The 13,980-nt window shown below is 36.1% G+C and overlaps 2 protein-coding genes across 2 annotated transcripts in view; both read left to right on the top strand.

The window, feature by feature from the left end:
• The window catches only part of LOC107739891 (protein MEMO1-like), an 8,015-nt gene extending 3,131 nt beyond the window's left edge, over positions 1 to 4,884 (top strand). Inside the window, exons 6-9 of the mRNA XM_016552136.1 lie at positions 1,441 to 1,583; positions 2,220 to 2,296; positions 2,783 to 2,887; positions 3,127 to 4,884. Coding sequence (XP_016407622.1) covers positions 1,441 to 1,583; positions 2,220 to 2,296; positions 2,783 to 2,887; positions 3,127 to 3,258 — 457 coding nt within the window. The 3' untranslated portion in view covers positions 3,259 to 4,884. The remainder of the gene's footprint in view (positions 1 to 1,440; positions 1,584 to 2,219; positions 2,297 to 2,782; positions 2,888 to 3,126) is intronic.
• A 3,382-nt stretch (positions 4,885 to 8,266) lies between these two features.
• Positions 8,267 to 10,810, top strand: LOC107739895 (3-oxo-5-alpha-steroid 4-dehydrogenase 2-like). The gene is made up of 5 exons (XM_016552141.1): positions 8,267 to 8,558; positions 9,207 to 9,370; positions 10,190 to 10,291; positions 10,428 to 10,578; positions 10,736 to 10,810. Exons 1-5 carry the CDS (start codon positions 8,284 to 8,286, stop codon positions 10,800 to 10,802), a joined length of 759 nt encoding a protein of 252 aa, XP_016407627.1. The 5' UTR covers positions 8,267 to 8,283; the 3' UTR covers positions 10,803 to 10,810.
• Positions 10,811 to 13,980: the final 3,170 nt, after the last annotated feature.

The raw sequence follows: 13,980 nt of genomic DNA, 5'->3' as shown, positions 1-13,980 counted from the left end.
TATATATATATATATATATATATATATATTTTATTATATATATTTTTTTGAAATAAGTTAACACTTAGAATTTAATACTTAAATTGTTAAATGTGACAGTAAAGAATTTTACATTGTTACAAAAATATATATTTCAAATAAATGCTTTTTTTTTTTTTTACTTCCTATTCATCAAAGAATCCTGAAAAATCCAACACCATGTTAATACCGTTTTCAATACTGATTATTCTGACAAATTTGAGCACTAAATCTAAATCAGCATATTAGCATTATTTCTGAAGGATCATGTGACACTAAAGACTGGAGTAATGGCTGCTAAAAATTCTGCTTTGTCATCACAGGAATAAAATAGATTTTAAAATGTACTTAAATATAATGCAGTTATTCTTAATTTTAATAATATTTCACAGTATTACTGTTTAATTTTAATTTAATTTACTGTTTAATGTAATTTTCTGTTAGTATTACTTAATTTTTTTATTTACTCTTTTTAAGTGAATGTAACCTTGGTGAGCATAAGACTTCTTTCAAAATCATAAAATCTTACAGACCTTTTCTCTGAAGGAACCAAGAGTATTAGTGGTACTTGACAAATGTACATATATAACATCATCATAGGTGTTACATGCAAAGTCTCACCTTTTGCTTTTTAACCTTGTGTCAGTGTTGCATTATGGCATAACAACATATGATATGCTATAGCCCTTTGTGGTTTCCTCTGATTATCTTATGTGGCTACCTGCTGTAGTCTCTCTATAAGACATACACGTCCTTGTGTAGGACAGAATCTGCCCAGGGAAAAAAATTTAAATGTAAAGAGAAGGAAGAAGGATATATCAAGGTTTCACCTCATCTCTATATAGAGGCCATGAACAGCATTATTGACCCATAGTCACACTCTCATGCTCATTAATCTCTGCCAGATCCACTAATTATGTTGTCAGGATCTGTTTACCTAGTGTGGTGCCTCTAATTAGTTTGCCGTGATGGATGTTCTGTTGTTGTTGTTTTGTTATTGTTGTGGTGTTGTGTGTGTTTTTTTTATTTTTTACATTAATGCAGGAGCCACCAACCACTTCTATTATTCTATTATTCCATTAAAACATTTCAGTATATGGGCATAGGACATTAACATCCCCTCAATTTGTTTGATTAGACATTTGGGTATTATTTTTTTCCCAAGCAGAGCAATTAGTTGCTGCGCAACTGTAATATTTCTAAAGGTTTTTAGCCTTTTTTTTTTGCACCACATTTTATTCTCACATCTCAGCAATTTGGGAAATTGAAATCCTTTACAGAGCTGTTGATTTGACATGGCCATGGATTTTAATAAGTGATGCAAAACTCATTGACAAAAGAATATTTATAAAGATGCAAATATCAAATCTCCATCTGGGACTTGACAAATGATTCTGTTCTGTGCTTTGTTTTCAAAAACAGCCATAAAGATGAGTTCAGCATCGTCCCTGTGCTGGTGGGAGCTCTGAGTGAATCTAAAGAGCAGGAATATGGCAAGCTGCTTAGCAAATACCTGGCTGATCCTTCTAATCTTTTCATCATCTCCTCTGACTTCTGCCACTGGGGTTTGTGTCCACTCACACACTTTTAATTTTTCAACTGTCAAAAACCAGAAAATAGTTAATATCAATTATAGTCAGATGAATGTCAGATGATGAATTTCCTGTTTGTTGAAATATATATACATAACCGTACATGCATATTTATGCATACTATATATATTCACACATACACACATGCACATATATATATATATATATACAAAATGTCCAGTAATCAGAGTGTAAAGGCGTGACATTGGTTTGGTATTATAAAAAAAATTGGGGAAGGCAAAATTCTTGTTAACCACCCTAAATCAAATGTTGCTCAAACTAATGATAACAAAAGCAGCATGAATCTGGTAAAGAAGATACACATGCTTTCATTTCTCATCCACATCATGTCGGCATCACAGACATTCTCTCCACTCTCATGCTCTCCTTCAATGTGACTTGCCAGAAACAAAAGCTGCCTTCTGCCTACATAGGCAGCATAGACTTCTATGGCAGCATCCTAATTAAAGTTAAACCTATTAAGTGAGTGTTTTGGAATGCTTTAAATAGGTAGGAAGTTGGAACCCATACAAATATCCCTAATGAAGTTTTTTTTTGGTGCCGCCTCTAGTGAAATGTTTAATTTGAACTTTTTCATATATTCTACAGGTCAACGCTTCCGTTACACCTACTACGATGAAAGTCAAGGAGAGATCTACAGATCTATCGAGCACCTTGACAAAATGGTAAACCTGTTTCTATTCCCCTTTGCTCCTGGTAACTCACGTAATGTCTGACATATGAGGCTTACATGCAAGTGGCCCATTCTGGTTTGGGATACACAATGTGCTAATTCTATTGGAGGTTCTAGAAAAAAAAGGTGAGGAATTTTTCTCCAAGCTAAAGAGTCATTGTTATGGTTACTGTGGTAGTCGGTGATTCAAAGACTGACTTTAATACATTCCACCCATGACAGTCTGTCACATAGCAGATGTTCTTAGCAACCCAAACCTCATTAAAGGCTTACCAACTGGGCAAAGTACTTTTGCCTCTGTATGGTAATTTACTGGACAAGGACCGTGTTTGAACTACACCAAATGTCAAATCCAACATTAGAGAGTCATAAATAAAACTAAAATAAAAATTACAACATTATTAATGCCAGTAATGAGAGTTTTGTTGATGTCAGTGAAATGTATGCATGTTAATTTCCTTTTTTTTTTTTTTTTTAGGGAATGGGAATTATAGAACAGTTGGACCCCATCTCCTTTAGCAATTATTTGAAGAAATATCATAATACTATTTGTGGTCGCCATCCCATCGGCGTTCTTCTAAATGTAAGTACCTAATGAATGATTCATATGAACGACTATATGAATTTCCCCCAGGACATTTTATTTAGCAAACTGCTGTTGACTCAATAAAGCAAAAGCAAAGTAATGCAAATAATGGACAGTCCGTAAGCATGGTAATTAGCCTAGCACTTAACTGTCGCAGAGCTTTTATTAATGACCGTTGTAAGTCTAAAAGCATCTCTTTAGTGTTGACTCTCCATTGATTCTCTTCACTCCATCGGGCCGTGGCGGAACTGAAAAAGAACGGCATAGACATGAACTTCTCTTCCCTAAACTACGCGCAGTCGAGCCAGTGCCGAAACTGGTCGGACAGCTCTGTGAGTTACGCTGCTGGAGCTCTCGTCGTTCATTGAGGTGAACTTTCCCAGGAGCCACGGAGCCTCCTAGAAGACCCCAGCCCCTCCCACCTGTCCCGTTCCTGACCACGTATCCCCATCCTCCCCCGCCTCTTCTATAGGAAGGACATACAAAGTTTGTCGCAGCTGGGAATCTTCATACATACCCCGAATCCAGATTTAACGTTAGATACTAACCTCCTCTTCCTACAGCTTTCCCTGTACCCCCTTTTCCACGTGAGGCAACTTGGATGAGGCTATAGCTTGAAGTACAGTCGCAGTTTTTTGGGTGTTGCAAGGTCAGATTTTTGATTGTGTTTTTGGTTGGGGGGGTCTTGAATGAGGCAAAATCTGCTTTTGACCCTCCAAGGATGTTAGGTATCTGAAGAGCCCTTGTGTAATTTAAAAGCAAGACACATTTAAAGTTTAAATAAAAGAAATAAAACCATTGACATTGCACTCTTTTTGCAAGTCTGCATATGTAATCTACATAATGTCTCACCTATTGATAAATAATGAGAAAAAGGAAGTTGACAGACTGCAACATGCTATGTCCATGTACACCCTGACAATTGTAGTAATAGCTACCGCGTTGGTCCTGTTGTAGTTTTTAAAGGGCTACACAATACCCACTAACCCTCCACTGTTCTGGATATACCAAAAATAGTTTTTCTTTCATCTAATCTTTTATTGTAGTCAAATTAAAGGTTTTTTTTCCTTCTGATACTTATATTCTGTTGTTTATTTTCTCTTTGTGATTACCATTATTTAGCTTTCTGGTTTTACGATGCATTTGACGTATTATCTCAAACTCTGTGGAAGCATATAGTAGTGTTTGAAGTCTACAGGAAGTGCAGTACAGGTGGACCCCTTTCAGACTGCCTCAAAATGGCCGTTTTGTCCCATCAACCTTCAATTTATTTTGGTTATTCTGAAACAATTTTATTTTCAAATGCAAGTTAGCAGCCATGTTTAACATCCGAGTAGTAGTTATTTATACACACCCGTATCAAGGAACCGCCAGAGGTGGATTTTCTGAACAGCGTAGGCATTTTGTCTGGCTTTCCTCTTTATTCCATCTACTCCAGGCCTCCCAAAGAGCACAACGCAGCAAGATTTTTCCTGGGTGACCATTGGAAGGAAAACGGCAAGGCTCCTCTACATCCCCATCAAGGTTTGAATGTCTCAAACCAGATCCTCAAACAGAAAACAGACAAAGCATGTCATACCATGCAGATGTGCCTTGGGTCAGTGTTAAACATGTTTTTTTCTTTTCTTTTTCTTTTTGGTCCTGTGCTTTCCACCCTTCATTTACCCACTAAAAGGACTTGATTGTCTGTCTTGAATCAGTTGAATTAGTTCTTACTGTTTTCAAAGTAGGGGAAAAGATTCATCGGCTTCACCCAGCACAACACCTGCTCTTGTACTGTTAGGATTGTTTCAAATTTTTTTTTATGTTAGCACTGTTTATTATTATTCTAACTATTATTGCGTAAAAATGAACAGTTCTCACATTGTCAAACCTATGTGGAAATTAATTGAAGCGCTCCTCAGTGGAGTCATTTTTGAATCTCAGGGTACATTGAAGCATTACAGAATTCTCGCCAGATATGACAAGGGTCATGGCTGATGTTGCAAAGAAACAATAAAGTGTAATGACAAAAGTTACTATGCTGTGGTGTTTCTTTTACTTGTCTTATTGTTTGCTATTCCTTTCTGTGTGACATGATTACGAGCAGTTTGTGAGTTATTGGAGTCAGAGTTGGTCAAGATTCATTTAAGATGCCATATATTAAAACACGAGTCATGTGCTTAAGATATAGTCTTTCTGCCATTCCTTTCTAAATGAAGGATAGTAGAATCATGGATGTGTGAGTTTAAACCACATTCCAATTCTGCAGTAAGTGAAATGAACTAAATGTGTAAGTTGAAAGGATTTGTGAGCAGCAAAAGCAATCAACGTGTTTCATATTAGTCGTGAGGATATTAACAGATACTATGGCTACAATTGGAATTTTGTATTACTTTTTTTTTTTGCCTACATATCTGCAAATGTAATCATTCTTAAGTAGTCTTGACAAGTAATTGTAGAACATAATGACTTAAAAAAAAAACAATTCAATTGATCAAAAGCAACAGTAAAGACATTTATAAAGTTAAAATGGATTAAAAAAAATGTATGTTCTTTTGAACTTTTGAAAGAATCCTGAAATAAATTGTCACAGTTTGTACAGAAATATTTAGCAGCACAACTGTTTTCAACACTGATAATAATATTAATTGTTTCTTGAGCAGCAAATCCGCATATTAGAATGATTTCTGAGGGATCATGTGACACTGAAGACTGGAGTAATGATGCTGAAAATTCAGCTTTGCCATCACATGAATAAAGTACATTATATATATATTAAAATAGAAAACCGTTATTTGAAATTGTAATAATATTTCACAATATTACCGCTTTTAATTGTATTAACTTGTAAAATGCAGCCTTGGTGAGCATTAGAGACTTCTTTCAAAAACATAAAAAAATTAAATTAAATTCTTACCACCCCCAAACTTTTGAATGGCAGTGTGAAGGCTTAAATTAATAAAAGCGGACACATGAAATGCTTTTCCTGAATTGCTTTGTACTTTTATATTGAAAACACCTGTCACGCACTGCTTTGCCAGCCTCATGCAATCATCACATTATCGTGCATGTATTCTAAATGGGAAGAGGATGCAGTGCATCTGCATGGCAGACCAGTTTACCTTTTAATTTTGTGTGCTATGCAGCAAAATTCCTGCGGGATGAGAACTTCCTGTTTATTCTTGGTTTATTTCTTTAGATAGCCGTTGACTGTTTTAGATATCAAAGGTCATAAAACAATCCCAGGCTCCTTATTTTTAGTAACTGAGGATGTAGATTTTGACTGAAGCAGGGGCTGAGGAAATTAAAACTTGTTTTATCTGCCATTCATTTTTTTCAGGTGTTAGAAGTAAAAGCTCTACAGGGCAAACAGCTATTCTGATGTGCTGTGTTTTTCACTTTTTCTATTAGTTTAAAGTTTGAATTCTAATTATTTTTCCTTTTCTTTGACCATTCTTTGACATTTAATTTGTGACTAGAATTGTATTAGAACTTAAACATATTCACGTTTTTTAAAGACAGGGAACAAGAGACGGTGGTTCTCATTAATAGGTCCAGCTCAGCAAATATCACTTCATCAATCTGTTCTTAAGTTTAGCAGCATTGACATTTCAAATCTCATGAGCCATTTCAGGTTGCACTGAACACAGAGTGAAGAGAAGATTTGGTGGTTTCGTTTGGACACAGGTGTCAGCTGCGGTGACCGCAAGTTTCATCTCCAGAAATGACTTCAGTGTTAGTCTCCATCTTACATGTTCTCAAACAAAATGGAAAACTTGTTAATTGGGTTAATCTGTTTTGAAATTCAAATACTGGTCTAATTGTTTATTGGCAACTTGGTTTCAATTTCTGCAGAGCAGGGAAATATGCTTTTAGAAGTCAACGTCAATCAAAATTAAGTAGCTTAATGTTCACTGTTGATTTTTTAAATTAAAATAATACTAGAGGGTTATTTTTATAGCTCAATTTATCAGTAGTCAGGCTGTAAAATTTTATTATTTTAAGCGTTTCCTTGGAAACATAATTTGAAGACTTGGATTTCTTGAGCACCCTGTTGTTTTAAGTGACTTTCATTGAGTGACTGCTTTTTACCGGGGACATAAACACTGAAAGGTTATTGGTAATATGAATAAATGGTGCAAGGGGAAATACTTCCTGCTGTTTGATGTAGTTCTCTATGCACTGCATTCATCAGAATTCTCAGCGGGTGCTCCATTAATTACAGGAAACAGCCTGTTGCAAGCTATAGAGGTAGACACATGCTTTTCTGAAAGTCAGCTGAATTCATCGATAACCCTTAGGGATGTATGATCTGGTAATACTTGTTCCGCAGTGTGTAAATTGTCTGAACTTGTCTAATGATTATGCCAAAGTGTTTAGGGAAATAAACCTGACTTTTCACTGTAAAAATAAAAGATTTTGGGGGTTCATTATCATTACACTGAAGAAACCTCCTGTTGAACCTCTTTCAAAAAGGGTCTTTCTCTGAGAAACTCACTAGACAGAACACATAAGTACACATAAAAAGTATGTTTTTAATGATTAAATATTTAAAAAAAATATTTAAATAATCTTCAGAATATTTAAGTACGGTTGTATCAATATTAATATTAAATAATATTATAATTACAAGTATTTAACTGTGAAGTTACTTTAGTGGACATTTGAGGAACCTTGCCTAAAGGTTCCCCAAATGGTTCTGCCAGTGTGGAAATGTAAGGAAACCCAAATGTTGCCTGAAGCATCTTTTTATTTTTACATTCTGAGAGGAGATTTCCTTTTGAAAAGTATCAATATATATATATATATATATATATATATATATGCCAAAACAAGCCCAAAAAAACGCCCATTTGCCTTCTGGAAATATGATGATACTCAAAAGAATGAGTTTTTTCATGCTTCGATTTGTGTAAACAGGTTGATGAAAGAAAGACAGACTGGATTATTGCTCTTTTAACATACTGAGAAACTAATTTCTCTGTTCATCTTTCCGAACATAAATTCACAGAACCAGGCGTGTGGCAGGTAAATATCAACATGCTTCTTCTTTCTGGTGGCAAAAACAGCCAGGACTCACCGAGATGCACAAACAACAGACAAGCTTGTGTTTGTCACATGAAAGCTGATGCTACCCACCAATTTGTCACATGAATGCTGATGCTCCCCACCAGTGCATTAGTGGAAAAAAATCTCTCTCAATATGTTAAAAGGGAAATCTCTTTGAAAAAGGCATTCTCACATTTCAGCAGGGTGCATGCTGTAGCATGGTCAGGATTCGGCTCTCCCTCTGCTTTTGGGGAGGAGCTGCTCTGAGGCGCTGTGTTTGCAGAATTCTGGTGAGGGGTTGAGAGGGGAGATACAGCATTAGACTCAAACCTGGTCTGGAACCGGACAGAACGTCAACCTCCATGCAGTGCCAGGAGCTCCTCGTGTGGGGCCTGAGCTTGGCGATGATCCTGGGTGGGGTGATGCACTTTATATGTCTCATGAAGTCTCATGCTGCCTACGGCCGCTACGTGGACACCTCGGGCAGCTCCATGATGGTGCCCGCAAGGCTAGCCTGGTTCCTCCAGGAGCTTCCTGCTCTGCTGGTTCCCCTGCTTTTGATGCTAACCACGGATGGAAACAATGGCACCGGGAGACACCTGATGCTCTGGACCTTCTGCCTGCACTACTTCCAAAGGTAAGTCATGTGAACGATGGGAAAACGTGGGAGATCATTGGTGGGGCTGAAGAAGAATTCAAAATGTCACTAACATCTTTCAAGATGTTAAATTACTAGGTAATTTAACATCTTGAAATAGTAATTTAACATCTTGAAAGATGAAAGATCAGTAGTATAAAATGCAGATAGGCCAGAGAAAATGGATCATAGCAGCTGTACAATGACACTGGCATGCGGTCACAGCCTTTTTGCTTCCATTTACTTCAGTTACGCCATTTCACAAACCTGATGTGTAATCTAGCTCACCCAGAACAAATGAGGAAAAAATACCCTTAATCTGAAGACAAAAGAGAACTGGGTGGAATGTTCTTTTTCTTCTTTAGACAATCCTGCTGTGCTGACAATTAATCAAGGCTGCACAAACGTAACAGCAGAAATGTATTCATGTTTCATTTGAGTAATTACACATAACTGGGCCAAAACAGAAGCAGATGAATAAAGTGAGAAATGTTTGAATAATTCAACGGAAGCATAATCTGGACAAAACACGACAGGTTTGGGAACAGGTGTTGAATTACAAAGACATAATAACAGTGGAAGTGTAATGTACTGTGGGCAGATGACCAAAAGATGGTATTTGATATGTATCAACACTCTGGTTTGCAGGAGCTGCATCTACTCCCTGCTGACCAAAGGGCGGCCGTATCCGCTTAACATCATGCTGTCAGGGATTGTGTTTTGCTCTATTAATGGCTTCCTGCAGGCACACTATCTGCTGCACTGTGCTACATATCACAACACGTGGTTTTCCGATGCCTGTGTACTAGCCGGTAAAACTTGTTTACTGAAAGAATTGCTATAATACATTGTTGTGTGCTTTTCAAAATTGAATTGAGCATTTGAAATGAGGTGGCAAACAGGATGCAAAATTGTCAGTTGAATTTATTTTTAAGAAAGTATGAATAAATGGAAGATAAAACTCATATAGGATATGAACAAATATATTCATATTTTTAGTATGAATTACAACTGCTTATTTTTATAAAGTAATCCGAAAACTGTGATAGACATTTTGAGTTGCTGTATGAAAAATGTAAATCTGTTTGTACGGCTGTATTAATTGTTATAACAATATTGAAATTTTTTCTACCATCAAAGAGAAATATATTGAATCAATCTAGGATCAAATGTATTATATAGGGAATAAATATGCTGCTTAAATACTGAAAAGTAATGTAATTATTAATAAAATGATTTATTTGTTACAAAGCTTTTGTTGGGCTACTGAAATTCTTAAAATTTGTTGACCAGTTCATTTCAAATTCCAACATGTGAATTGAAAAGGAGATAATTTTTAAATTTAGAATTTTGCTCAACCTTGCTATTATATTTTAGAATGTATTTAATTAAAAAAATATTATGTAAATCCCAAAATAACTGCACTTAAATAAAGGTTCCAAAAGTGGGTTTTAGCAGCAATGTCATAGAAGAACCATTTGTGGTTTCTTTAAGAACCTTGCAGAGAACAGTTCTTAAAAATGAATAAAGTATTAGAGCTTATTGTTAGAGCAAATTTTGCTGGATAATGTTTATAATAAGTTACATGTTTATTTAATCACTTTTTTATATATGTATCTTTATTTTTCTAGGTCTGATCATATTTTTCATAGGAATGGGAATAAATATTCACAGTGACCACATTCTCCGCAGCCTGAGAAAACCTGGAGAAATTTCCTATAAAATCCCGAGAGGTACAAATATTTCAGGGTCTTTTTAATGTTAGCAACACTCATCATTTATTGTCTTTATCTCAGTCTCCGTAAGCAAACTGCAATTAGCTGCACTGAATAAATGCTAAGCTGATTTATGTGTTTGTTTTAACTGCAGGCGGTTTGTTTGAGTATGTGTCTGGAGCAAATTTCTTTGGGGAGATTGTAGAGTGGCTGGGCTACGCTGTTGCTACCTGGTCTTTACCCACATTTGCTTTCGCTTTTTTTACAATTTGCTTCATAGGCCCAAGAGCCTATCACCATCACAGGTAAACTTTACCTTGTAAAATTAATATTACTTATACATTTAAAAATGACAGAAATTTTCATCTGGTATATCATTGATTCAATAAACCTGGTTTTGAGAGTACAACGCAGTGATGCAACGCACTGAAAAATACATGTGGTTTCTCTAATGTGTTCCAGGTTCTATAATGAGAAGTTCAAAGATTTCCCCAGATCAAGAAGATCTCTCATACCCTTCATCTTCTGAAGAGCCATTACAAATAAATGGAGTTTTGTTCTGACAGAAGGAAAGAAATCATATCATTTGTACAGTGTTATTGCAGTTGTTAGTATATTTGTGTGTAACTGTGTGCAATTTTTAAAATACTTTCTCCTATTGCAGCTTAATATGCAGAGAAAACTGTAAGTAGGCTGATTTGTCCAAAAAGTGTAAACAATGTGACTATGTGGTGACTATTACAACATGAGCATCTTAACTATTTGTCACAACAGGGTTGACTGAGTTTGGGGTTGGGATTATCCGTTTGTTGGACAGTGATGGACAGTGTGTTTGGTAAACCTGAAAAATAGCCTAATCATAAATTTGCTATTAAATTTTGGTGATGCTAACAATCCAGTATTTCACTTCATATTTAAAGTAAAAAAATATTTACAATAAATAGAATAGTGAAATAATGTTTTTTTTATTTTAATCTTAAAAGTTGTTTTAAGATCTTTTTAACCAAGGGAAGAAGAATAGGAAGAAAAAGATATCACTTATCTGATTCTTATTCCATCACATGCATAACTGAACATAGTTCATTGACTATTATGATTATCAGCTGTATTTCATAAGGAATAAAACTGTGTCAGTAGACTCTCTGTAGAAGCGTAATTTGTGGAAAAAAAGCCAGTGCCATCAGAAAGTGTACTATGAAAAGCTGTAGACAAGCAGAAAGAGCTATACCGTTGCCGTCTATGGCATCATAAAAGGCTAAAACATTTGAAGGAATTCATACAGTGTGCAAAGACAAACCTCACTCCTTAGCCCTCCATTGTGGACACATTTGTGACAAACTCCTAAATTACCTATGATGATAAAAACCGTTTTGTTTTAGGCTACTATCTACATACGAGAGTTGTCCGATTTGTGAACGGATCGTTCTTTTGATTTGAATCAGTTGGACCGGTTCATAAAACTTGTCTGAGTCAAGAATCGGACTGAATCCATCATAAAGCCCGAGACGGTTGTGGCTAGAAAGGATACAGCAAAAACCGGAAGCTAACATTAAATTTAATTTTCTACCTATTAGATTGTGTTTTATTAAAGTGCCCCTATTATGGATTTTTGAAAATTACCTTTCCTGCAGTGTTTAACACAACTCTAAGTGAATGAAAACATCCCAACAAACACAGAACGTTCCCCTAACGTTCCCATTTGGTTATTTTTTGGGAACCAAATAAGAACGTTCTGGGAACGTTCCCTGTAAGTTATTTTTTTAATAACCTAAAGGGAACGTTCCTAGAACGTTCCCTGCAGGTTATTTTTAGGTTTAATTTTATAACCTAAAGAGAACCTTCCCAGAACGTTCCCTGTAGGTTATTTTTAATTTTATTTTTATAACCTAAAGGGAACGTTTCCAGAACGCGCCTCTGATCTGCACGCGCTTCTCCAGCACGCGCTTTTCTTCGGTCTTCCACATAAAGCCGCACGCACACGCATAATTTCGTTTTACTGACTGACTAGCATTCGTTTATTGATCTCTTTATTGAATAAATACTTATAATTAATATATACAAGAGTAAATATTGAGAGATTTGACACGTCTAACTGAAGAGAACATGTTAAACGAGTTTTTTTTTCTTCTTTCTTTTTTTACTGACCAAAAGAGAGAAGCACATCATCGTTAATTCAGTGGTAAGAAATGAATGTAATGTTATCCTACTTAAAGTCAAATAAATGTTATTTATTTTTAATGTCTGGAAAAATAAAATTTAAATTTTTAAAACCAAATATTTTGTTGAAGTCATTGTTATTTGATGCTTAAGAGGCGTAAAATCTGGGTTATTATATTGTACATGGTAGTTATAATAAAGAACGGATAATTCAATCTCATTTAATGCTCCTTATGATGGTTAAATGTGCTCTGATTATCTTTAATGATTTAACAATAGTTTAAAACAAGACATGGTTTGTAGTATTGATTATTGAGGTCCATATCCGTCCGTCTTCCATGCCGCTTACTCTACGAGATGCGGGGGTGCTGGATGATTACTGACGTACAGCAGCGGTATCGGAGTAAAGAGGCTAGGAGAACGTTCTGGGAACGTTCCCCTAACCTAAAGGGAACGTTCTATTTACGTTAAGAAAACTTTCCTGGCTAACCAACAGGGAACGTTCTTAGGAACGTTCCGGGAACCAAAAATTTACGTTCCCAGAACGTTCTGGGAACCAAAAATTGTTAGCTGGGATATAAATATGTATAGATTATGTGTATAAATAATAAAGTTATTGTCTCTCAAAAGAAAGAGCCGACTCTGAATCATTGAAACGAGTCGTTTTTAAAACGAATCCCAAGCTGTTTCATGTTGACGTCAAAATGAAACATTAGCTCGGTGTTTCTCAACCCTGGTCCTGGGCGCCCCCCAACACTGCTCATTTTGTATGTCTCCCTTATCTGACACACCCATTTCAGGTCCTCGAGTTTCTTCTAATTAGGTAATGAGTTGAATCAGGTGTGTTTGATTAGGGAGGCACACAAAATGTGCAGGGTTGGGGGGCGCCCAGGACCAGGGTTGAGAAACACTGCATTAGCATATTGCCCGCCCACTTTTTGGTCTTTTCGCTTTGGACTGAATGAAAATGCAAATTCATTCTTTGCCACTAGGCGCCGCTGGTAAAATAGCTGTTTCCCCGGTAACGGCTGTAAACAAAGCAGCACTGTGCTCACAAACGCTGCTTTATCAGGCATTACAGGCAAGATGAAATGAAAATGAAACCAATCGGACCAATCACCGCCGATTAGCGTTACGCAAAGGAGGGGTTTGGAAAAATGAATCGTTAAACGAATCGTTTGGGAGTCATTGAGCAAGTAAGGTCAAAATAAATGCATATTATAAGACAATGAATGTGTTTTTTGACCTTACATGCATGTCAACCTGTTGTTGGGGACTCCCAAAACCAAAATATGAACCTTTCATAACCCATAATAGGGGCACTTTAACGTCTACACCTACCCCAACCCTAAACCTACCCCTTACAATAATGCAAAAATAGTAATAATTGTTGTACAGTATGAGAAAAATTACGCCTTATTGGTTTTTGCTGTATGCCATCTAGCCTTAACCGCCCGAGACACACTGCAAGATTTTCAGCTGTCCCAGACGAAAGATTGACATCGTGAAACAATCTTTGCTATTTCTGTGATCGTGGCTCCTAAACGGTG

This window comes from Sinocyclocheilus rhinocerous, unplaced genomic scaffold (genome assembly GCF_001515625.1).
Source record: "Sinocyclocheilus rhinocerous isolate Xijiao unplaced genomic scaffold, SAMN03320098_v1.1 scaffold1156, whole genome shotgun sequence".
Taxonomy (NCBI): domain Eukaryota; kingdom Metazoa; phylum Chordata; class Actinopteri; order Cypriniformes; family Cyprinidae; genus Sinocyclocheilus; species Sinocyclocheilus rhinocerous.
This window is presented reverse-complemented; position numbering and strand designations above follow the sequence as displayed.

Excerpts from the sequence above, each read along its gene's own strand:
- LOC107739895 (XM_016552141.1), top strand. The coding sequence starts at position 8,284 with ATGCAGTGCCAGGAGCTCCTCGTGTGGGGCCTGAGCTTGGCGATGATC. Across the intron at positions 10,292-10,427 it reads TTCCTATAAAATCCCGAGAG|GCGGTTTGTTTGAGTATGTG; the intron begins GTACAAATATTT and ends TTTTAACTGCAG. Across the intron at positions 10,579-10,735 it reads AGAGCCTATCACCATCACAG|GTTCTATAATGAGAAGTTCA; the intron begins GTAAACTTTACC and ends AATGTGTTCCAG.